Source organism: Ricinus communis, chromosome 7, assembly GCF_019578655.1.
Source record: "Ricinus communis isolate WT05 ecotype wild-type chromosome 7, ASM1957865v1, whole genome shotgun sequence".
Classification (NCBI taxonomy): domain Eukaryota; kingdom Viridiplantae; phylum Streptophyta; class Magnoliopsida; order Malpighiales; family Euphorbiaceae; genus Ricinus; species Ricinus communis.
In genome coordinates this window covers 11,216,829-11,242,216 of record NC_063262.1, presented here as the reverse complement: position 1 = coordinate 11,242,216, position 25,388 = coordinate 11,216,829, and the positions used below count along the sequence as shown (strand labels likewise).

The 25,388-nt window shown below is 33.1% G+C and overlaps 1 protein-coding gene and 1 non-coding gene across 2 annotated transcripts; both read left to right on the top strand.

Moving 5' to 3' along the window:
* Window positions 1–5,321: 5,321 nt before the first annotated feature.
* On the top strand, window positions 5,322–5,429 carry LOC112534562. Its single transcript, XR_003078853.2, has one exon. It is a non-coding gene; the product is annotated as a small nucleolar RNA R71 (small nucleolar RNA).
* Window positions 5,430–11,579: 6,150 nt separating this feature from the next.
* On the top strand, window positions 11,580–12,438 carry LOC8259139 (cell wall / vacuolar inhibitor of fructosidase 2). Its single transcript, XM_002517202.4, has one exon. It carries the CDS (start codon window positions 11,805–11,807, stop codon window positions 12,357–12,359), a length of 555 nt encoding a protein of 184 aa, XP_002517248.1. The 5' UTR covers window positions 11,580–11,804; the 3' UTR covers window positions 12,360–12,438.
* Window positions 12,439–25,388: the final 12,950 nt, after the last annotated feature.

The following is a 25,388-nucleotide window of genomic DNA, read 5'->3' as shown; positions in this document are numbered from 1 at the left end:
ATTATTTATCAAAATTTTATTAAATTAATATTATTTTATTATTCCGTACATTGTGTGGCCTAATAATCTAGTTAAAGAATAAATTAATATAATTAATTAATAAGGTATGCCAAAAATCAAACATAAACAATGAAAAAATAAATTGACAAAATTCCAAAGAAACAAGACAATTACATTTAGATGACAAAAGAGACATACGTATAATTTGAAAATTATTTTGGCTTTAATAAGAAAGTGTCTGATGTGTCTTTTTTTAGTACTCGCAAGTGCACGAACCGTTCCTATAGTAAGGGTAAGTTCACCACGAGGTCGATCTCTCAAAGAACTATGAGGCTACTTATTATAAAAACCAATTATCAACACAAAACAATAAAAGTAAATCTAAACACTCTAAATCGCATGTTTGAGAGAATAATGGTCATAAAGTAAAGTAACTAAATAATAAATAAATTTGCAATGCAAATGCAAATGCTTATGATTTAAAACTATATGCTAAAAATAGTATTTAATCTAGCCATTTACTTAGTAATCTCCTTGTTTTACATTAAGCCTAGATCTAATGAATGAGATGGTGATGTGCATTTTTCCTAAATCATTCAAGCTAATGATGCAACTTAGATTTCTTATACCAACATAAATTAAAGTAAAGATGATGTTTCTAATACTTTTAAACCTAAAGATTTTCATAACAATTACTATTGCTAAATTAATATGATGGTTAACTAACAATAATAACTAAAACTAATAAAGATATGAAGGTAAAGAAATCACTTATTAAATAAATAAATAACAAGGTCCATACAAAAGTAGAAAGACTAAACTAAACACTTATGAAAACTAGCCTAACATATTTAACCCAATGATCATGGTATTAAATAGAAAGACAAAAAATAAGAAAGTAAAAAGCTCCCTCAAGATCCATAATTTTTTCAAGTAGGAAGAAGATTGGTCCTCAGTCTCCACTTCTTGAAAAGCTCCTTAAATCCTAAAAGAACAATGAAAACTAAAACTAAAGTGTTTATGAAGAACTATAGAGAATTATGGAGAGAATAATAGTGGCATGTGTAGAGAGCAGGTAGGAGAAAACTCCCCTCCTTCTTCCTTCCTTTCCCTCTTCTTCTTTCCTTTTCCTCCTCCCTTCCTCCCTTTTTTAGGGTTTTGCAGAGATTTATATAGAGGAGAGTCGTCCTCTAAATAAATCTCTCTAGAGATGAGTATGCTTATATAAGTCTATCTAATAAATAAGACTTTAAGTATCTTAATCTCCACCAAATATTATCTCATAAATAACTCTTAATATAAATCCTAATAATTATACAAAATGACTAAAATATCCATTGGGCCTTATAATTAGCAGTCCATGCATCTTAATCTTGGGCCTTGACACGAATATGTCCTATTAAGCTTCTTTTAGCTCTATATTTTCTTCTTTTTGCTAATATTCCTGAAAATAGACAATTAAGCTTAAGTGAGGCAAAAACACATATTTTCACCATTTTATATATAGAAACATATCATTAAAGCTTTAAAATACCCTTAAACATCTATATATAATTTGGACCGATCAAATACCCCCCACACTTAAACTTTTACTTGTCCTCAAGTAAATAGCAACTGAGAATTAATTTTTGTAAAAAAACATGAAGAACATCCATACTCAGCTTAAAGATATTATTTAAAAGAATCTCACTAATGCAAAGATCATGTCAACCCAAGAACACTTGAGTCATAATAATTTTCTTTGAAAATATAAACTCAATCGTTGTTAATCAAAAAACTCAAGCATCCAATCTTTCACACCTGTTTCACAATAAATAGTCTAACTCATCTTCAAAGGATATAACTATGATGCATAATCCAAATTATCATAACCGTATTCAAAAAGGCAAAACCTTTATTCAAAAATAAGAGATCAATAGGCATTTATTACTTACTTTTGAAGCTCTTATACTTTTTTTTCTTTTCTTTATACCCTTTGGATTTTAATTTTTTATACTTGGGGTATTTGTTTCTTTCTTGAGATGTTATGCCTTTTTACGCAAATATAAACATGGGTGATGAATGCACCTAGTTACTCAACAGAACATACTTCAAGATGCTTTGCATACTCATAATCTTAATTGCCTTTTTATACGAAAATCGACATTGGTCATGAAAATCCCCTATTACTAGGCAGTTAAAATTAGCGAAGTAGAATTATTAAACTTAGAGCTTTAAAATTGTCCATATCATATCTTATAAACTTAGGCAAACCAATTTAATAACAAGGAAATCGTAATCTAAATCATACACTTCTAATCATAACTATGTCGAATGTTGCTAAACTATTCATCATGTCTATATACAAAAGATGAATATTTGATCATTTAAGTGCAAATAACTCATGAGTTCATATTCATACATATTAAAAACTAACTCAAGAGTTCAACAATCTTAGCATTCTTTCATCGACTCTTATATAGAATAATAAGAAAAAGCTGAGTGGAAAAATTTAAAATTTTACAAAAGATTAACCAAAGTTGCTAATTCTCATGGCATATGACGTATAAAGTTTAATCGAAGAAATATTCTATTTCCCTCCCCCACACTTAAATTTGACATTGTCCTCAATGTCATTGCATATAGAAAAATAAAGAACAAAAAGAGAGAAAAAAGATAGAATACTCCCCTGGAATTTTGCAATGCATAGTAAGCCATGAACTTGAATTCCAATCTCCACCATCCAAACCTTAGAAGCACACTTGAACACAGATCATTAATAATTATAAAAGAAATAAAGAAATAAAAATTTAAAAATAATAATAAAGAATTAAAAATAATAAATTATCCTAAACACACTAGAAAGATTAAATTCTAAGATAATTAAAAGTTAGGTCCTAATAAATAAATATAAATTCTAGAATAAAATTTAAAATAACGTCATAAGTCAATGATATGACTATTTATGTGGAGAAGATGGATATTTATTTAATTTTAAAAGATTGTGTTTTAACTAAAAATAATTCATAATCAATCCTAATTTCTTGGATTTAATTATTTTAATTTTTGCCCTTTTTTTTGCGGCCGCCCCGCGGACTGCGTCGTTAAGCTCGCATGCCTATGCTACGAGCAGATTAGTGTCTGCCTGCGGCCGCGCGTCGCCCGCCATCTTGGGGCCCGTTAGTCGCCGCTGCCGCATGTTGCGGGCATGTGGCCCTCGGCTAGCTTCCTCGCAGAGCGTCCCGCGACCCACGGCTGCTACGGGCCCGTGTCGAACGTGGCTCGCTCAATTTTTTTTTTGAGCTTTAATTGCTTCTCATGGAGACATATTGCCTTTTAGGGATCAAATACAAGCCTACAAGATAAACATAAAATAAATAAAAATAGAAAAAAAATTTAAAAAAATAATAATTAGTTAAATGCATAAAAAAAATACAATTGCTACTTTTATTGTCTATAGCTAGATATTCTTGATTATGGTCATGGTGAACGTTCATCCGCGCACTCCACCTCTTGGTCATAAGTCATTCCTTTCAAGTATGACTTTATACTTTTGATGCGAACATCTAAAGTGTCATGAAAGCTCTTGTCAATTAAGAATGGAACATCATCATATAATTGTTCATAAACAAGAGAATCTAAATAATTATATGAACACTTATTGATAGTAGATTTAGGAGAGAAAGTTCGAGAATCAAACACTTTAAATTCCATAGTTTCTCCTAAAACTATCATGGTAAGTTTTCCATCATGCACATCAATCACAGTTCTAGTAGTTGCTATGAAAGGTCTACCAAGGAGTATAATTTATTTTTTGTTCCTTCTTGGTGTATTTTCCATGTCAAGCACTACAAAATCAACAGGAATTATTAACTTACCTACTTGTACTAGCAAGTCTTCCATTATATCTCTAGGATATTTTATCGATCTATCAGCAAATTATAGAGACATAGTAGTAGGCTTCAACTCTCCCAAGCGAAGTCGTTTATACATTGAATAAGGCATCAAGTTGATGCTTGCTCCTAAATCTAACATGGCTTTTGTATGCTTTTTATCACCTATTGTAATATCAATGGTGAAACTACCAAGATCCTTCATCTTAAGGGGCAATTGATGTTAAAGCATTACACTTGCTACTTGTACTTTTTCATTGTTCGCATATCGCCTTTTGTTGGTGTTCAATTCTTCAAATTTTTTTGCATAAGCTGACTTATTCCTGACAACATCCAACAAAGGTAAATTAGTATTAACTTTAGAGAGCATCTCAATATTTTCAAAAAAAATTTCATCCTTTTTGCTCTCTTTGGGTTGGTTTAGAAAAGGAGTAGGGGGTCTATAAGGCTGAGCTGCCTTATGAAATTCAGGTCCATAAAATGCTTCCTTTTTTTTCTCCTCAAGCCTAAGATTAGGCTGTACTTTTTCTTCCTTTTGTATGCTTTCCTCATTGCTTTGCACTAATCCATCATTTTTAGAGGTACCTGCATAAGAAGAAGAATTTCTTTCAGTTTCCATAGCAATATTATCGACAACCTCACCTCTTCTAATAGTAGTAATGGAATTGGCTTGTTCAGGTTGACTTGATAGTTCCTCTTTATTGAGCTCTTGAATAATTTATTCCATTTGAGCTTCTAAACGTTTAAATGAAGCTTCAATGGAATCTATCTTTTTTTCATTCCTCTCCATCCTATCATGAGAAGTCATCATAAATGATTGAAGTGTTTCTTCCAAACTTGGCTTCCTTTGTTCATTAGATCGAAGAGTTTGCTCTTGATCTTAAAGGAAAGGATTGGAGTCCCTTTGGAATTGAGAATATTGGTCTTGGTAATGAGGTTGATTTTGACTTCTCAATAATTGTGGTGGATTTTGGTCATTGTATTTCAAAGAAAAATTTGGATAGTTTCTCCAACCTGTATTATATGTGTTGGAATAAGGGTCATTTATAGGATGCATGGGTTGGTAAAAATTCATCAAATTTGTTTGGTCATACATATTTCCTCTGTAATTATTAAAAGATGAACAAACATTAGCACTATGACCATAAATACCACAAATACCACATACTTCATTATTTGGTGAGTTTTTTTGTTGAAGTAAGCATATTAACTTGCTTAGTCAATTCAACCAATTGCATTGTCATCTCACTACTTGCTACTACTTCATTTACTTCTACTCTCTTTGTCTTCACACTCTTTTTTTGAGAATTGGCTGCTAACATCTCAAAGATGTCATAAACCTCATAAGGTGTCCTTTCTAACATAGCACCCCCAGCTACATTATCAACCATACATTGATATTATTGGGTCAATCCATCATAAAATAATTGGCTGATTATTGGGAGTGGGAATCCATAGTGTGGGCATTGTAATAAAAGTAATTTGAAGCGATCCCATGCTTCATGAGAAGATTCAGTATTCTTTTGATAAAAATTAGAAATTTCAGCTCTTAATTCTTTGGTCTTTTGCTGTGAGTAAAATCTACTCATAAACTTTTGATACATTTTATCCCAATTTCTCAAAGAATTAGGAGGCAAGGTCATTAACCGAGCCTTTGCTCTATCTTTCAATGAATAAAGGAAAACACCTTATACTTAATTGATCCTCATTAAGTCCAAATAATGGGAAAGTATGAACTATGGCATAAAATTCTCTAATGAATGTTAATGCATCCTCACTAGGCATACCATAAAATGAAGGAAGCATATTAAACTGAATGCTCTTAAGTTCATAATTCCTAGATGCATCACCTAGAACTATGCATGAAGTAGTGTTACCAATTGTAGGCAGTACATAATCTTTAATAGTCATTCGCCTTTCAGCTCCTACTTCTCTTGGTGGGTTTGCCATGATATCAACTTCTTCTGTTGATTCTTCTTCTAGTTGTTTCCTGCTAAGCATACAAAACAAAAGAAAATTTCAAATAAAAAAAAACTTAAAAAAAAATTTACAAACAAAACAAAAATAAACTAACAAACACAAGACACTTTTCATAATCAATCAATATAATAAATTTGGACATAGTTTCCCAACAGCGGCACCAAAAACTTGATGTGTCCTTTTTTAGTACTCGTAGGTAGGAGAAAACTCCCCTCCTTCTTCCTTCCTTTCCCTCTTCTTCTTTCCTTTTCCTCCTCCCTTCCTCCCTCTTTTAGAGTTTTGCAGAGATTTATATAGAGGAGAGTCGTCCTCTAAATAAATCTTTCTAGAGATGAGTATGCTTATATAAGTCTATCTAATAGATAAGACTTTAAGTATCTTAATCTCCACCAAATACTATCTCATAAATAACTCTTAATATAAATCCTAATAATTATACAAAATGACTAAAATATCCCTTGGGCCTTATAATTAGCAGTCCATGCGTCTTAATCTTGGGCCTTGACACGAATATGTCCTATTAAGCTTCTTTTAGCTCTATATTTTCCTCTTTTTACTAATATTCCTGAAAATAGATAATTAAGCTTAAGTGAGGCAAAAACACGTATTTTCACCATTTTATATATAGAAATATATCATTAAATCTTTAAAATATCCTTAAATATCTATACATAATTTGGACCGATCAGTGTCCATACTAGCAAATTATTACATACACGCAAGTCCAAAGATATAATAACAACTGTAGACATTAAGGGTATTTTAGATATATACAGAAAATAAAATACAAAAATTTTACGTTAATAGTGAAATACTGTAATACCCTGAAATTTTCTTTAATAATGATTTTATTAATAATAATTAATAAATGAGTTTTTATTTAAATTAATTTTACTTTATTTTTTTATTTGGTTTAATTTGAATGATTTAATGGAAATTTTAATGTTAGACAATTAAAGGAGTTATCTTTCTATACCCAATTAGTTGGATCTTTAAGAAATTAATTAAATAGATTATTTGAGAAATAAATTATATTTTGGTTATTCAAATTTTTTCCAAATGTATATATAATAATATATAAATAAAATTATATATTGAAAAATTATGGAAGAATTTGTAAAGAATGTTTTTATAAAAGAATTTTTGGGGAAATTGGTATTTTAATTAGCTAGAGGTATTAAATTTTAAGTTGAAAAATATTTAGCAAATTGATTAATTAAATTAATTGTGTGTTAAAACTAAATTGGAAACTTATTTTGGGATGAGGATTAAAAGTATAATTTTATTATTAAGGGGGTTTAATGAAAATTTGTAAGTTTGGTATTTTTGTAAATAAATATGTCGGCCAGGGGTATATATATAATTGTGTATTTTCAATAATTCTAATTTGGTCCAAATTAAATAGTTAGGGGCTTAATTGAAATTAAGAGTAATTAAAAAGTTGAGGGACCAAAAGGTAAGAAAGAAAACTTCAGGGGTAAAATGTCGATATTTAAAGAAAGAAAAGAGAAAAGAAGATCGGGGGAGAGAGAGAGAGGGAGATGGCAGAAGAAGAAGAAGAAGAAGAAGGAAGGCGGCGTGCGTCAGTGGTAAGTGACATCTTTGGCCAGACGAAAGCGGTTGGCGTCGGCAGTATAGTGGTAGTGGCACCAGGCGAGGCGGCGAAGCAAGGAGGAAGGCTGAAAGCTTCCTCTTGCTCGCCGCGTCGCTCCGGCGTCGATTCTGGCGATCTTGGTGGCGATCGACTCCCCTCGGTAAGAGCTTCTTTTTGGCGGTGGCGGTGTCGACAATGGTGGCCGGAGTCAGAAATTCACAGTGGAGAGAGAAAGTAGGGGCAGCCAGTGTTTTCAGGCTTTTCCGGTGAGCTCCGGCAAGCTATGGACGATCAGAGGACGTATCCCGACTCTTCTCAGTTCAAGCTTCATAATGGCACCGGTTTTGTGGCAATCAGACTTCGTTTGCAAGTCGATGGTTGAGATCGTCTGCAAGTCTCTCTGGATGATCGGGGGTCGGATTGAAAAATCAGAAGTGGAGATCTCATCAGCGCGTCGTTTCGAGTCCAACAGTGTGTTCGGATCGTCGATCGGATTTCGGCGGCTGGAGGCGAGTCGACTGAACAATCAAACATCTCGGTAATTTTCTCTGACCGTTGATTTAAGAACTCTTTGATTTAATTTATGCTTATTGATTTGTGTTGAGTGTTAGATGATATTTGTGAGTTAAAATAATTGTTTGTCAGACTGCCTTCCGTAGTCGTGATTTTTGTGCTGTGTGGCGGAGTCAGGAAATTAGTGAAGTCTTGGGGACCCGACTCCTGTTGTATTAAATTTTTGGATAATTGTAGTATTTTTATAGCAGGTCCTAGACCCGTTTTACGGGGAGAAAATGTCTGTGTTTTACGGGAGGTTCTGCCGAACTTTCGGTAGAATTTACCCGAGTCAAGATTCTTATACAGTCAGTTCTAGGAATCTAGACCTAGGATTAATGGTCAATTGTTTCAGCATTTTGATAAATTATTTTCCGTAATTATCTAATCCGTCTGTTCGGCTCACTCCAACCAAGACACTGGAGCAGAGCTTGGGTTTCGCCAAAGCTGTGAGTTAAAGTCATATATCTGCTTACGTGTGCCATGCATAAATTTTTGATTTGTTATTGTGGTTATTTTATTGCAAGTTCAAATTATTTATTTAATTATTATTTATTTGTATCATGCTTTTGATTACTATTTATTTATATATCATTTTCTTTATTATTGATTTAATTATTGCATGATGACACGAGATGGGACGACAGTAGAACATATTGGTTTGATGAGTGTACCGGTGCAAATCCGAGAGGGATGAAATAAGGTAAATAGGTAAATTTAAAAAGGAAGGTTTAGGATTTGCCCTGGTCGAGCATCGCTCTCTGGGCTTAGTAGAGTGTGGTTGCCAGAGTAAAGGTCCCTGATCGAGCATTGCTCTCTAGGCGCCGGCTTATTTGAAAACCTAAATGACCAGACTGGAGGTAAGGTCTTTAGTCGAGCTTCGCTCTCTGGGAGCCAGTCTTATTGGAATAAGAGAGCCGAAAGGCTAAGGTTGATAGTGAACATTAAGTGACCAGACTAGAGTTAAGGACCCTAGTCGAGCTTTGCTCTCTAGGCGCCAGTCCTATTGGAATGAGATTAGTCGAAATGTCAGTTTGGAGATTGATTAAGATGTTTGTGTTGGGATTAGACTTCCACTGGAGTACTCTGTCCCGTAGCGTGTGAAAATTATTTTATTTAATTTAAGCATGGCATGACACGTATGTTTTTACATGACTTATTTTTTTTCAAATTAAATAAATGTATTATTGAAGTGTTTGCAACTGTTTTTGGATATATGATTTTAACTCACTCTCGAGATTGATAATCTCAATTTTACTGTTTTTCAGATCCGTGACTGTTAGTCTTCCCGTTACTCTTATCTAGTAACCCGACTCCTTCATCATCGGGTGGTGTAATTTGATTTGGTATGTTAATTTATAAAACCTTATATTCTCCGCAATTGAAATAGTAGATGTATCAGTTGTAATGCTTTATAGTTTCAGGTTTCGCCTAATTCTTCTAGCAGACCGAATTAATTATGTAAAATGTAACTGTTAAGATAAATTGTGGCATCAATAATATTAATTGAGACGAGATTTATTTAAGTCAATGAGTGTTAGGCTTACTACGAGATTCGGTGACCTTACGCATATCCATTCCCTAGTGGCGGTCACGGAACCATGGATCGGGTCGTGACAAATAATTTTTACAGACTTAAAATTTAAAAATCTTTCATTTACATGGATTTTTTGAATTTGCACTGTAATATTTTTTTAATATATTTTTTATTCTTAAATAATTTTAGTTTTATTTTAATTATATCTTCATATATTTCTAATTATATTTTGGTATATTTTTTATATATTATGGTATATATTTTTATGTCATTAAAACATACTAGTTATTATAAAGAAATATATAACATTATTCAATTAACGAGTACCAAATATAAAAATATAAAATAAAAACGATAAATCTATCTCATTTGATAATTTCACAATAATATAGATTAAAATAATATTATTTCAGTAACATTTAGATATGTTTTTAATATTTTTCTTACAAAATTTTAATAAAATATAAAACAAAAATAATTTCACAATAATATAAATTAAAAATAATATTTTTTAAATATATTTTTAATATTTTTATCCAACAACCATATAAATGGAAAATTTTAAAAAAATTGTAAAAGGAATTTGAAAGAAGGCCGTAGAAATAAATTTTCTTAGAAAATAATTCCCATGATTTTTGAAAAAAATTCAATTCAATATATCAGGTCATTTTATATAAATATTTTGTTTAAATCATTAATATAATATAACATATATTGTTTAAAAATATATATATAATTTATTAGATTAAATTTAAAAGAATAATTTATAATAATATATAATTTATTTTTATTTATGATTGGCTTAAATTGTGGTTAATCTTTTTTCTATGATTTTCTTTTGGTCAATTTTTTTTTTTGTTTGATTAATTAGTGCGTGTCTTGATATATGGCATACCGGCTGTTAGCTTAAATAAATTCAAAAGAAATAAATTAACAGTAGAGTTATAATTAATTAAAAAGACTTTCCAGAATGCGTGGCAGGATTCAATAATTGGAGGGATTAGATTCTCTGCAAGTTGACCAAGTGTCAAGCTATATACGGTGAGATGACAATATGAAAAAACAAGACACTACATAACTCGGAGGACATCATTGAAATGAGGGTCTCTCTTAAAACGGTGCAATTTCTCGCCCGTGACGCTTGGTTTTGGCAGGTTCCCTAGCTGCCAAAAGTTTCCTTATTGTAGAGCTCGCTCACTGCTAAAACAATGGCCTTGGATTTAATAACCCATATGCTACAAAAACAACTCATTCATTGTCTACAATCATGTTCAATTATGGCAGTCACCACCACACCCCACTCCAACTTAGTCTCAGTTATTCCAATATCTGATTTGACTGCTTCCCTCTTAATTCTTACTTTTAATATTGTTTCTTTTTACTACAACTACAATCCCATTTGTTTAATAATATTTTGAAAACATTTTAATCGGTCCAACCAATGAGTTCATCTGTTCAGTATGTAATTCAATTTTAATAGATTGATGCGAGTACATTGAGTCTCATTTGTTGAGCCCAAACTCAATTTGCTGATGTATTCTAGTTCGATTCCATTATTTTAACAAAATTAAAAGTAAAGTTCAAAAAATTATTTTATAATTTGATATTTTTTTACTCGAGGAACAAATATATTTTTCGTATTAAATAAATATCATGTATTTTAATTTTTTATTATTTTTTAAATATAAATTTATATATCTATTATTTTTATATAATTTTATATGTATTTAATATGAGTCACTGTCAAATTATAGTTTTAAATTTGATTGAATCTATTTTTTAATTTAAAATCTAACTCCATTAGTATATAAAGAATAAAATAATAAAAAATTTGATTAGAATCATGAGTTTATTGCTACTAGAGTATTATGTAGTACGAGTTTGATTAATCGAACTATTTGAGTAGTTTGAGTTCAAGCTCGACTCATTTAATATTGAATTAATCTCAAATAATTTCGAGTTTAATTTCAGGTGAGTTAACTCCATTCAATGGTATTCCTAGTTGGACATGTTATATTATTTCATTGCAGTAAAAAGAAAAAAAAAATTAATGGAGGTAAGTCATTAATCAATAATAATAATATAAACAAAAAAAAAAATAATGGACACAAGTCGCACAACAGCGTGAAGTCAAAGGCCTATTAGATCTCAAGTATTAGAACCATTAAAGAAAAGGACCATCATTATTGACCTCTTTTTCTTCTTAGCTTTACCCCTTTAAAATCCCATTCAATTTCCATTCTCTCATCAAAGAAAAAAGAGTTCAGACATGGACTCTACCATTTTCTTGTTCCTTCTTCTCTCCTTAGCTTTTCCCCACTACATTTTCAATCACCAGCTACTTATATTTGTCAATGGAGACATGGGTTTGATTCAACAAACATGCAAAAACACCAAACACTATGATCTTTGTGTTTCAACTCTCAAATCCAACGCCACAAGTTCAAAGGCAGACACCAAAGGACTAGCCCTAATAATGGTTGCTGCTGGAGTTGCTAATGCCACAGATACTTCATCCTACTTGTCTTCTCAGTTGCTTAGGGCTACAAATGACACCATCTTGAAGAAGGTGCTGAAAGAATGTGCAGATAAGTATGGTTATGCAGGTGATTCTCTTCAAGATTCTGTTCAGGACTTGACTGGGGAGACTTATGACTATGCTTATATACACATCATGGCTGCTGCTGATTACCCAAATGCTTGCCATAATTCTTTCAGAAGGGTTCCTGGATTGGCTTATCCGCAGGAGATCGCACGTAGAGAACAAGGTTTGGAGCATATTTGTGATGTTGTTTTGGGAATTGTTGATGTTCTTGTTTATTAATTGTGTGTCCCAACTTTTTTCTAATGCCAAAATATTAGTAATACTTAAAAAGCTAATTATTATCAATTATTATCAATAATTAGTTGGTAATTATTAAATCTTAGCTTTTTCTTTTTAGTAGGCCAGCGAATAACTTTTCAGTTTTCAAATATGATTTTTCTTATTCCTATTGTGAGAGCTACATGTCTAGAGGATATTAATAGGGTTACGTTATGTATTTTTATGAGAAGAAAATGTGCCCAACACATTATGCCTTCTTGGGTTGAGTTTAGTGCTAATGAAAAGTATGTCATTTCCTTAACAACAGAATGCCTAGACAAGACACAATGTAGCTCGAGTAGAAGTTTTAACTCCCACTCCTTCCCCATGATAAGAAAAAAAATGCATAGACAAGCAAAATGAGGATTCAGTTATTTTCCGTTTGGGTCTTATGGGAAATTAGTTATTTTCCCTTTAGATCTCGTACAGTTAATGGCAGGGAAATTTTATGACAAGATGATTAAGTTCTACACACTATTACTGTGTGGAATAAAGGTGAATTTAGCCCTTAATTTTTAGAACCAATTTAGCCTTTAAGTCTTTAAATTATGATCAATTTTAGATTTTAAAACTAATCAGGCCTAAAGAAGGTAAAATCTGACCCGAATTTGAAAATATTGTCCAACTCATCCGAAATCTAATATACCCAAACTTGAAGTTTAGTAAAGAGTTAAAAGAACAGAATTTAAATAATCTGAAACTGAAACTACCCAAACTTGATCCAAATCTGAAGCAATCCATCCTACAGTGATCAAAGACCAAAGAACTGGCAACCGAATCAACTTGAGCCCAAAAATAATCAAAAAATAAAAGTAATCCAAATTCAAGACCAAAATATGACCCAAGACCCGAGTCTATTAGAATTTATAACCAATAATTCCTCGTTATAAATTTAATAGGACTCGAGATATAATTTTTTATTAAAATAATAAGATTCAATTTCTTTTAATCATGACATTTTTATGATATATATATATATATAGTAATAGTAAGTTCAAATGCCAAAATAATAGATATAAAAGGATAAACAATATTATTTCATATTTTAATATAGAAAAAGTAATGTTGCTATACCACTTCTTATAAAATAGAATGGAGTAGTATTTTCAGATGAATAGCTTTTACATAGGATTTCAAAATTAGTAGTAAAAATAAAGAATTAAATTGCGTAATAGAATATTCAAATAGAGAGGTAGAAATACGATTTATATCACAAAGATTTTAAAGAAAATTACTATTTTCTGAATTACTAAGTAGAAAAATATTATATAATATTCCTTGAAAAATAGCAACACTCGGAAGGGCATCTTGCTTTTCGATACCACCAAAGTAAAAATGAGGAATTTTCTAAGAATACTTAATTAGTGAACAAATTAGTCATCCACATTACAAATTAGTGACCCTACACCAATTAAAAAATATCAGGACGACGAATCCATAGTTTTTAGCATTAAGAATTAATAATTTTTAAAAAGATTGAAATAAATAAAATATAAGAGTTTTACTTTAAAGAAAATGGCAAAAAGAGAAATGGTTTTATCGAGATTTTTAATGAAAAAGAGAGAAATATTATCAAACAAAAATAATATAGCAGCTTAAATAGTTCAAAGATAAACATTAGTTTCTTTAACTAATTCTTAGATATATGTAGAAATTGACATATTAAAATATTTAATAATCTAGATAATAAAAATATTAATATTCTTGATAAAGTATATACACCATACAAATATTCTAATGGAGGAATAGAATAATCCATACATATCCTAATAATACAATAAAATTAGTAAAAATTCTAAACCAGTACCATTTTAAACTAGACCCTTACAAACATAGGATAAACCTATTACTTTAGAATATGCAGGCACTCTAATTTATATCTGCAAACTATAGGAAGACAGACAAATAGGATTGAATAAAAATAAAAATAAAAAATAAAAAATTTATTATTTAAAACTATTCCAAATAAATCAATAAATTCATAATTAAATAAACCATCGTATGCAAACTAGGGGAATAACTTATTAGTCAAATCATTAAAATAAGTATACTAGAAAAAATATCTCAAATTAATGTTCTCTCTAAATAAATAGATGATATTTCAAAATTACAATTTTCATCCTAATTTATAGGATATTACTTTAGATAATTTAAGACATGAAGTAAATGAAATGAAAAAAGGAATTAAAGAACTTAAAAATAGATTTTAAGTTATAGAAATGCAAACAAAATGTTTGTTTAGAAGGACAAAATGATAAGCAAATAGTCAATAGTTTAATCAACTATTAGGATAACATCAAGATTTCGATAGTCAAATTTTAAACCTCTTAATCAAAGTAATATCTCATAAGTGGTGTAGTTACTGTGAATAAAGAATATTAATTTTCATATATAGTCGTTATAGATTTAGGAATTTACCTTAATTGCATACAAGAGATATTAATTCCTTCTAAATATTTTAAGAAAACCATCCAAGTTTTAAGAGCGGCTAATCAACAAAAATTAGCTATCAAAGTATAGATTATCTAGTGCTGCAATATGTACTATAGGACAAGCCCAAAGCGATGAGTCTAACGATTCAGAGCTTGAAAGCCCTATTCAAAAACCCTTCAATATCAACAGATTGGGAATCCAATCCCCTAGATTGACCTGGAATACTCTTAGGAGTACTGCTCCAGATCTAGGAATTCCTAACCCAGTCTAGATTCAATGCCTCCTCGATACTGAATGGAATATGATGGAATGTCAGCAAATCTGAATATCCTTGGTCTCTTGTAACAAATGACCATGGCGGCCAATGCCTACAAAACCTAAAGTGGTACCTCCATAGAGCCATTCATTGCCTTCCGAGCAGTTTGTGACTCCAAATCCAGTCTATCCAAACCACAGAACTCCCATTCTAGATGAAATAGGAACTGATCGAGGATGCGGTGTCAACTCTAATCCTCACTATTTCCCTTCATTTCATAGGAGATCCTTCTGTCTCCGCTCAAAGACAAAAATGCCGAGCTCCTTAGCAACCTTACTTGTAAGAAGCTTGACAGCCAAAGTTACAAAGACACTTTCCTAACCGAGTCATGCTTAGGGAAGATTCTAGCCAACCTTTCGGAAAGAAAAGTTCTTGGTTACTAAGATTTTAGGTGAAAGAGTTAGGAATACCATAAGAGAAGCCCATAAGTCCTTAAATCCCTTATGATTTCTACACTTATGGTGAGTTAGTTAGTCTAACCCGGAAAGAAGGATTAAAGATTTGCCTTGAGCGAAAATGCTCTTGATGGGGATGAAAAAAAGACTAGGCAGGAACTAGGAAGTTTTCATAACGGGTTTGTGGGTTGAGTATAACCCGACCCATAGAGCAGTGTTCACACAGTTCACAGTTGAAATGCAAAGATGATTCTTATTCAAAATCTTTCAAAAGAAACGATTTTCCAAATATAAAAGCCTTCTAAAAGCAAGGAAAATTTCTATAAAACCGTCTTCTCCAAATATCATTCTAAATTTCCAAAGAAAGATTCCAAAAAGATTTTTCAAAAATTACATGCTTTAGATGTGGTAAGAAAGGCCATATCTTGAACTATTGTAAGTTTTCCAAAAGACTTCATGAGCTTCAAATAAGAAGAAGTTTTGCAAAAATTTATGCTCTTCTAGTTGATTCTCCGAATCGAGTTCTCAAGCGGTGAGGAGAATTTCAAATTGATGAAATCAAAACCTCAACCGATTGTTCGCATGATTGTAGGCTCTTCAAAGAACATTAATATGCTCACTAGGCAACAAGAAAGTCGCATATTAGTGATCCTCTTATTCAAAAACAGTTTTAAAAGAGATTTTAAAACGAATCTCTCCGGTTCCTTCTTCTAGTAAGAATACTTATGATCTTACTATGATTTTGGACAAAGGGAAGAAGTTGAAAAACCCTCTTCCTACCTGCTCAGAACTACAGTATGAGATTAAAACCATCAAAACAGAACTCGAAAGAGTTGAAAGAAAAACAACAAAATGATTCTGCTGCTTTTTGGCAAAGTCGATCCTCAAGGAATAGTGATAGTGATTCCGACGCGAACGATGATGATGAAAATGATTTTCAAAACCTTGAAGTTTCCGAAATGTTCCTAAAAACTTTATCAATGTTTTAAAGGAAATTACTTCAAGAAAATATTTGATTCAAATAAAGCTTGTTTTCCCTGGTGATTTCTAGATGAAACCATCCTGTCTCGAGAGAGCACCTCAATTGTATCAATTTGGTTCTGAAGGTTTCATCAAGAAACTAAAGAAAAGTGACTTCACCAATTCTTCAAAGATTAAGATCCGAAAACCGGCCGCAATTCTTAATAACAATATTGCCCTAAAGAATGTTTTCATTTTTAAGAGACCTTGACAAACTCGTATTTTAGTGGACTCTTATCAATTTGATAACTCCCTTCAAAGTGACAATGGAATTATTTTCGAGTTAAAGATTCAAAGATTGTTTTTTCTTTCTTAGAAAAACCAAAAAGAGAAATTTGAATCTTATCAAAGCTCATTCTATTTACAATTTCGAAATCAATGCCTTGATCAGGAAAACAGACCCATCTTTCTCATCTTCAACAAGATGCGGTCAAGAGAATCCTAGATCAATCTGCCAAAATGATTTTATTCAAAGAAAAATTTCGATTTTCAAATAAAAATTGAGAATGAACTCACATTATGATCTTCCAAATGCTTTTGGAATCGAAGCAACATATGGTAGATTTGCCATATGAAAATGATTTTAGATAAGCAATCCTTATAAGCACCCAGATTCAGTATGAATAGTCTTGTAAAGCCATCACAGATTAGAAATAGAGATCTCGAGTCTAAAGGTTTGATTTCAAAGTCTAGATCACCTTGGTCTGCACTATGTCACATGTCGAATAAGAATAGCGAGATAGAAAGAGGAATTCTAGACTAGTGATCAACTACAAACCTTTAAACAAAGCCCCAAAGTGGATTAGGTATCCTATTCCCAACAAAAAGATCTTCTTCAAAACTACATTCGCATTCATCTTTTCAAAGTTTGACATGAAATCGGGATTTTGGCAAATCGAGATTGATCCAAAGGATCAGGTACAAAACAAAGACATTTACTGGTTCAGCCCATTCGGTCTTAACACAGAGTGGAATGTAATGCCTTTGGATTGAAAATGCTCCTTGAGAATTTCAAAAGATCATGAATGACATTTTTAATCCATTTTTAAAGTTCGTTTATACATGTCTCACATGATGTTTTAATATTTTCAAATTCTATTAAACAGCATTTCAAACACTTAGAAACATTTTTCTATATTGTTAAAAAGAATGGTTTAGTGGTTTCAAAGTCTAAGATACCTCTTTTTCAAACAAAAATTAGATTTCTTGGTCATTATATCTCCTGGGGCACTATTACTCCAATTGAGAGATCTCTTTCTTTCACTTCAAAGTTTTCAGATAAAATTTTGGAAAAAACTCAGCTTGAAAGATTTCTTGGTAGTTTAAATTATATCATGGATTTTTATCCTAATTTAAACTGTCTTGCAAAACACCTGATGATAGGCTAAGGAAAAACCCACACTCTTGGACCGATCAACATACAAAGATAGTTCAAAGCATTAAAAACAAGTTTTGGAAATTCCATGCCTGCATCTAATGATCCTTCCGCATTTAAGATTGTAAGAAACCGCGATGCATCGAAATAGGATATGGGATTCTAAACAAGTTTCAATTCAAAAGAGTATTGTCCATATCGCCACAACGATACTAAAAGAATTATCTACTATCAAAAGGAAATCCTTTCGATAGTTCTATGTATTTCTAAATTTCAAAGCGATCTTTTAAATTAAAAATTTCTTTTAAGGATTGATTGCAAGTCCGCGAAAGAAGTTTACAAAAAGATGTCCAAAATATTGCTTCAAAGCAGATTTTTGGCTAAGCAAGCAACATGTTTGAAATTGAATTTATTCGAGGAGAATCAAATTCTATTCTTGACTTTCTCGACTGAGAGAGTTCTTGCAAAACAGAGTGAAAAATGCCACGAAAATCAAAGTCCAAAGAAGAAAAGTCTACGACTAGTTCAAAGCAGGCCCCAATTAAAGCCTAGTGAAGGAAGTTCTCCTTCAACTTCAAAGCCCATCGACTGATCGAGATAATCGAGAAGATTGATCAGGATCAGCTTCAACAACAAATGGATCCTTCAAAGTCGCGACAAGCCCAACAAATTCAAGAATGGCTTGCCGCTCAAGGAAGACCCGAATTCATTCAAAGGATTGAAGAACAAGCGGGATGGTTCAATCCCTATCCGAACCATCTTCAAAGCAAATAATTTCAAAGGGGCGACTCCAAAGTCGTCCTCCCTCCTCCTGCAGGGAAAAGGTATACTTTCTATCCCTTTTCAAAATACCGAGATAGAGATTTTCCTTAAAATCTATCTCAAAGTTCGAGTTTTCAAAACCAAATTCTCGGAAATTGTTTTAACTCAATCAAAACGTTTTAAAACAAATGAGTATTTAGAAAACCAATTTTTCAAAATGTTTTAACAGTTGAGGAAGGATTCATGTAAAGCATGTAAAGCCCCTGAAAAGCTCAGCCGTTTCAATGATTTTCCCTCCAGTTGGTTTTTCAAACCTGAACACTCAAAGTCCTCGGTCTTACTACCGGTCAATCCTCGAGGGTTACCGGTTCCTGAAAGGTTAAACATTTCAAAAAGACAAACCCACAAAGAGACCGCCGCGCATATTCACAACATGCATGATCTAAAGAATCCTTCACCGTCTAATTGGGGTATGAATTTACACTCTCCTCGATCTTTTCCAACTTCTATCAAAAGAACCTACCCTTCAAATCTAAACACCTCCTTCACCTATCGGGATTACCAAGTAAGCCTGGTTCAATACCTTTCTCATTCAAAATGAAGGAAGAAGCCACTCCCCCGCTCTTGCCCGACACTGGGCCTTATCCAAACCTCCAAAATCCCCTCACCGGTTCAAAGGTGGAATTACTACGGTAATGTCCCTGAGACCATCATTCCGAGTCTTACCCTGTTCAACCTCTTCAAAGCAAATTACAAACCCAACTCAATAGAAAGGCGTTTCCTTCTTCTAGCATTACATATTCAAATTTCTTTTGCCTCAGGTACGTATGGTACTTTCACTCAATCTATTACCGGATGGTGAAATTATACTTATCCAAAGATTCAAAGTAAAATGGTGGGACAAATTCAATCACAGGACAAAGCTGTCCCTTAAAGCCGTTCAAAACTTCCTTACCAAAATAAACCATTGCCTCCCCTAAAAAGAGACAAACAACGTTTCTTCTTACGTGTCATTTCTCCTTCCAAAGCTTGTTCACGATGTAAAGAAGAAGATTTCCTACAACTAATAAAGCGGTAATTGTCAACCAATTTCTTCCAGCAAATCCAAAAAAGCTTCATTCCTCTCTTCAAGGCTGCGATCTTCGCATTTTGATTTGGATGATTCAAATGGAGACGATCACATGGGATATTCAAAGTCTCATAAGGTTATCTCCTTGATAAAGCCCATGGGTTGAAGGGCCACGGAGGGATTCAGAATGGCTTAAAGCCCATATCAAAAAGCCCAAAAGAAAAGAAATAGAAAAGAAAAGAAAAGAAAAGACAAAAGAAAAGAAAAAGTCAAAAAGCAAAAGAATCTTTCAAAGCTAACTTTCTCAAAAGGTGTTGCCATTATCTGAACAAGACCACTTCAAAGAGAGTGGAAGACAACTGGAATCATTTCTACTCCACTAACCAAAGCCATCCAAAATTCCAAAGAAATTGACAAAAAACCTCGATGAAGATTTCTATTAAAAAAACCATCTTAAAAACTTTGATTTTTTAAGAATTTTTTAAAAGAAAAGATAGTATTCGGGGAAAAATACTATCAATTTTGCATTCAAAACAAAACCCGAATCAAATTTTTTGATTGGTTTCAAATTATCTGAAGAGAAATGGTATCCTTTATCCCTTTAAGGATAAGACCATTGATCCCGCCAAGGTAAGAACAAAGCCCCGAGTGGAAGGTAGGAGAAAAACCTAACATGACTGACATCCCCTTAGAAGATAACCATTCCTTGGAGAGTGAGATGAGGCTACACCTTACAAATTGGTAGGCGAAGACCTAGATAGGAATGTCAAGAACATTGTTCGTGACAGGTAACAACAATAATGTCTCAAATACTGCTAAACACTATGGGAAAGCAGCTATAGGTTAGGATGAAAACCGGTTCAAAAGCCTCCTATAGTCATGACCTCTCCAATCCCCAATCGGGTCAACCAAAAGAGTCAGAACCCGGTCGGAAAGCTTAAAAACCCGCTTTTCAGCCATATCGACCAAGCCAAAAGACTTTCAAGCACGAGTGGGTTTGCAAGTTTGCAGCCAGCAGGAAGGTAAAGATTAGCAACCCTCGAGTCATCCAAAACCCTAGTACCGATACCTCAAAGTAGTAGTAAGAATAGGACATAGGACAAGCCCAAGGGATGAGTCTAACGATTCAGAGCTTGAAAGCCCTATTCAAAACCCTTCAATATCAACAGTTGGGAATCCAATCCCTAGATTGACACGGAATACTCCACAAGATACACTGCGGATCTAGGAATCTGAGAATAGGAACAACATCCTAACCCGGTCTAGATTCAATGCCTCCGTCTATGAATGGAATATAGATGGAATGTCCGAGTACAATATCCTTGGTCTCTTGCAACAGGATGACTATGGCGGCCAATGCCTACAAAACCTAAAGTGGTACCTCCGATAGAGCCATTCTTGAGCTCCTCGACGATATTGGATTTTACTGGCGAGGCAAAAGGATGGTGGGATTATCATCTCACTCAAGCACAGTGAACTCCAAATCCTAGGTGCTATCCAAACCACAGAAGGAACTCCCATTCTAGATGAAATAGGAAATACGATTGAGGATGCGATGTCAACTCTAATCCTCACTATTTCCCTTCATTTCATAGGAGACCCTTCTCTGCTCAAAGACAAAAATGCCGAGCTCCTTAGTAACCTTACCTGTAAGAAGCTTAGCAACTTCCAAAGTTACAAAGACACTTTCCTAACCAGAGTCATGCTTAGGGAAGATTCTAGCCAACCTTTCTGGAAAGAAAAGTTCTTAGCCGATTTACCTAAAATTTTAGGTGAAAGAGTTAGGAATACCATAAGAGAAGCCCATAACGGTCAAATCCCTTATGATTTCTACACTTATGGTGAGTTAGTTAGTCTAACCCAGAAAGAAGGATTAAAGATTTGCCATGACCTTAAGCTTCAAAGACAACCTCAAATGGGAGATGAAAAGACTAGGCAGGAACTAGGAAGTTTCAACCGGTTGAGTATAACCCAATAGAGCCCGGTGTTCAGGTTGCAAAGGGAAATGCAAAGATGATTCTTATTCAAAATCTTTCAAAAAGAAACGATTTTCAAAATATAGAAAGCCTTCTAAAAGCAAGGAAAATTTCTATAAAAAACCGTCTTCTTCCAAATATCATTCTAAATTTCCAAAGAAAGATTCCAAAAAAGATTTTTCAAAAATTACATGCTTTAAATGTGGTAAGAAAGGCCATACTTCGAAGTATTGTAAGTTTTCCAAAAGACTTTATGAGCTTCAAATAAAAGAAGTTTTGCAAAAAATTTCTGCTCTTCTAGTTGATTCATCTGAATCAGAGTTCTCAAACAATGAGGAAGAATTTCAAATTGATGAAATCAAAACCTCAATCGATTGTTCCGACGATTCGAGAGCTCTTCAAAGAACATTAATATGCTCACTAGGCAACAAGAAGCTCTTCTTAAAGCTGTAAAGCATATTAGTGATCCTCTTACTCAAAAATAGATTTTAAAAGAGATTTTAAAAACTGAATCTCTGGTTCCTTCTTCTAGTAATAATACTTATGATCTTACTATGATTTTGGACAAAGGGAAGAAGTTGAAAACCCTCGCCCCACTCGTCAGAACTACGAAGGAGATTAAAACCATCAAAATAGAACTCAAAGAGTTGAAAGAAAAACAACAAAATGATTCTGTTTTGCTTCAAAGCCTGATCCTCAAGCAGAATAATGATTCTGGCTCTGATACCAAATTAGAACAAGATCTAGAAAATAGAAGGAAATATTAAGATAAAGATCAAGTGTGTGTAGGATCCTCAAGCGGCAAAGGCAAAGCCTGGGCAGAGAGCATTGCGATGAAAAAGAAGATAGATAAAGAAGATAAACTTTGAATTGCTTTATTAATAATGAGACTTTGAACATGGACATATAAACAACTTTGAAAGCTTTAAACAAACATACAACTTTGTAAAACTTTGAAATAGAAGAAAATATAGACTTACAAGAGGAGTTACAAGATTTCTCTCTCTCACTCTTTTCACTCTTATATTTCTTCGGCTTTTACAGAGACAAGATAGGCTTATCTCTATTCATGTTTCAAGTTCCTAGTAGTTGACTTTAGAAAGTTTTTGGGCGTGCAACAAGATCTAGAAAACACCTTTAATTCTTCTATTTTTTCGATAAGCAAATCCCTACTAAAGCCAGACCCATTCAATTTCAATTTCAAAATTAAAATGATGCGCTGAATCATTTCTTCAAGATGATCGATGTGCGGATCCTCCAGAGGCAAGCCAGGCATGCGCTTGATGATGGGAAAGAAGAAGATAGATAAAGAAGATAAACTTTGAATTGCTTTATTAATAATAACAGGACTTTGAACATAGGCATATAAACAACTTTGAAAGCTTTAAACAAACATACAACTTTGTAAAACTTTGAAATAGAAGAAAATATAGACTTACAAGAGGAGTTACAAGATTTCTCTCTCTCTACTCACTCTTTTCACTCTTATATTTCTTCGCTTTTATGAGAACAAGATAATGTAAGAGCTTATCTCTGTCTCTACTCAAGTTCGAGTTCTTCTTTGGAGGTCTCCTCTTTATATAGAGGTCCTGAGCTTTGGACATCTTCATTTCAGTTTGGTGCTTTGCTGGAGTAGAAATGATTCCGGTTGTCTTCCACTTGTCTTTGAAGTCTTTGAGTTCATGATAATGGCAACCACCTTGAGAAAGTCATTTCGGCCATGCTTGAAAGATTCTTTTACTTTTTGACTTTTCTTTTCTTTGTCTTCTTTTCTTTCTTTCTTTCTTGGGCTTTTGATATGGGCTTTAAGCCCATTACTAAGATCCTGTCAGTTTCGCTTTCAACCCATGGGCTTTATCAAGGAGATAACCTTATGAGATTTTGAAAATCCCATAACAATCGCCTCCAACTAAAACAAAATCAAAGCATCATGGAAGAGGCGATGATGATGCTTTGAATTTGCCTTCGCTCAACAGAAGCTGCTATAGTTAGGAAATCTTCTTCCGTCTGCAAGCTTTTGAAGGAGAAATGACTTCGTGCAAGAATTGTTTGTTCTTTTAGGGAGGCAAGAAGCTATTTTTGGTAAGGAAGTTTTGAACGCGGCTTTTAAGGGACAGTTTGTCCCGTGGTTGAATTTGTCCTACCATTTTACTTTGAATCTTCGGATAAGTGTAATTTCACCATCTAGTAATAGATTGAAGTGAAAGTACCATACACCGTACCTGTGCAAGTTTGAATGTAGAGAGAAGAAGAAGGCGGAAACGAAACGCTTTCTATTGTGTTGGGTTTGTAATTTTCTTTGAAGAGGTTGAACAGGGTAAGACCTCCGAATGATGGTCTCGTCAGGACATTAACCGGTAATTTGAAGAGGGATTTTGAGTTCGATAAGATCTGTGTCAAGCAAGTAAGAGCCAGAGTGGCTTCTTCCTTCATTTTGAATGAGAAAGGTATTGGTATTGACTAGGCTGTAATCCCAGGTGAAGTAGGTGTTTAGATTTGAAGGGTAGGTTCTTTTAATAGAAGTTGGAAAAGATCGAGGAGAGTGTAAATTCATACCCCAAATCGGGATGGGTGAAGGATTCTTTGGATTGTGCATGTCAATACGGTGGTTTTGTGGGTTTTGTCTTTTTGAAATGTTTAAACTTATGAACTAGTAACCTCGAGGGTTGTGTAGTAAGACGAGTTTTGTTCGGGGGTTTGAAAACCAACTGGAGGGAAAATCTTTGAAACCGGTTTAGAGGGCTCACAATATGATCCTTCCTCCTGCAAAAACATTTTAAAATTGGTTTTTCCAAATACTCATTTGTTTTAAAATGTTTTGATTGAAAGTTAAAACAATTTCCGAGAATTTGGTTTTGAAAAACTGTTTGAACTTTGAGATAGATTTCGAGGAAAATCTCTATCTCGATTTTGAAAAGGGATAGAAAGTATACCTTTTGCCTCATAGGGAGGGCATTTGGAGTCGCTCGCTTTTTGAAATTATTTGCTGAGAGATGGTCTCGGATAGATTGAACCATCCGCCTTTGTATTCTTCAATCCTTTAAATGAATTCGTGGTCTCACGAGCAAGCCATTCTGAATTTGCTCAAGCTTGATTTTGAAAGGATCCATTTGTTGTTGAACTGGATCCGGCTGATCAATTTCTTCTGGATTATCTCACCCAAGTCTGATGGCTTGAAGTCAAGGGAGAACTTCCTTCACTGGGCTTTGAACTAGCCGTAGACTTTTCTTCTTTGGACTTTGATTTTCGTGGCATTTTCACTCTTGTTTTGCAAGAACTCTAGTCAAAAGTCGGGAATAGAATTTGATTCTCTTCGAATAAATTCAATTTCAAAATCAAAAGACGATGTAATTGCTTTCCGGGCTAAAATCATGCTAAGCAATATTTTGGACATCTTTTGTAAAACTTCTTTCGCACTTGCAATCAATCCTTAAAAGAAATTTTGATTTAAAAGATCGCTTTGAAATTTAGAAATACATAGAACTATCGAAAGGATTTCCTTTTGATAGTAGAATAATTCTTTTCGAGTATCGCCCAAATGAGCGTATAAACCGGACAATACACTCTTTGAATTTGAAACTTGTTTTAGAATCCCACCATATCCTATTTCCGATGCATCGGTTTCTACAATCTTAAATGCGAGA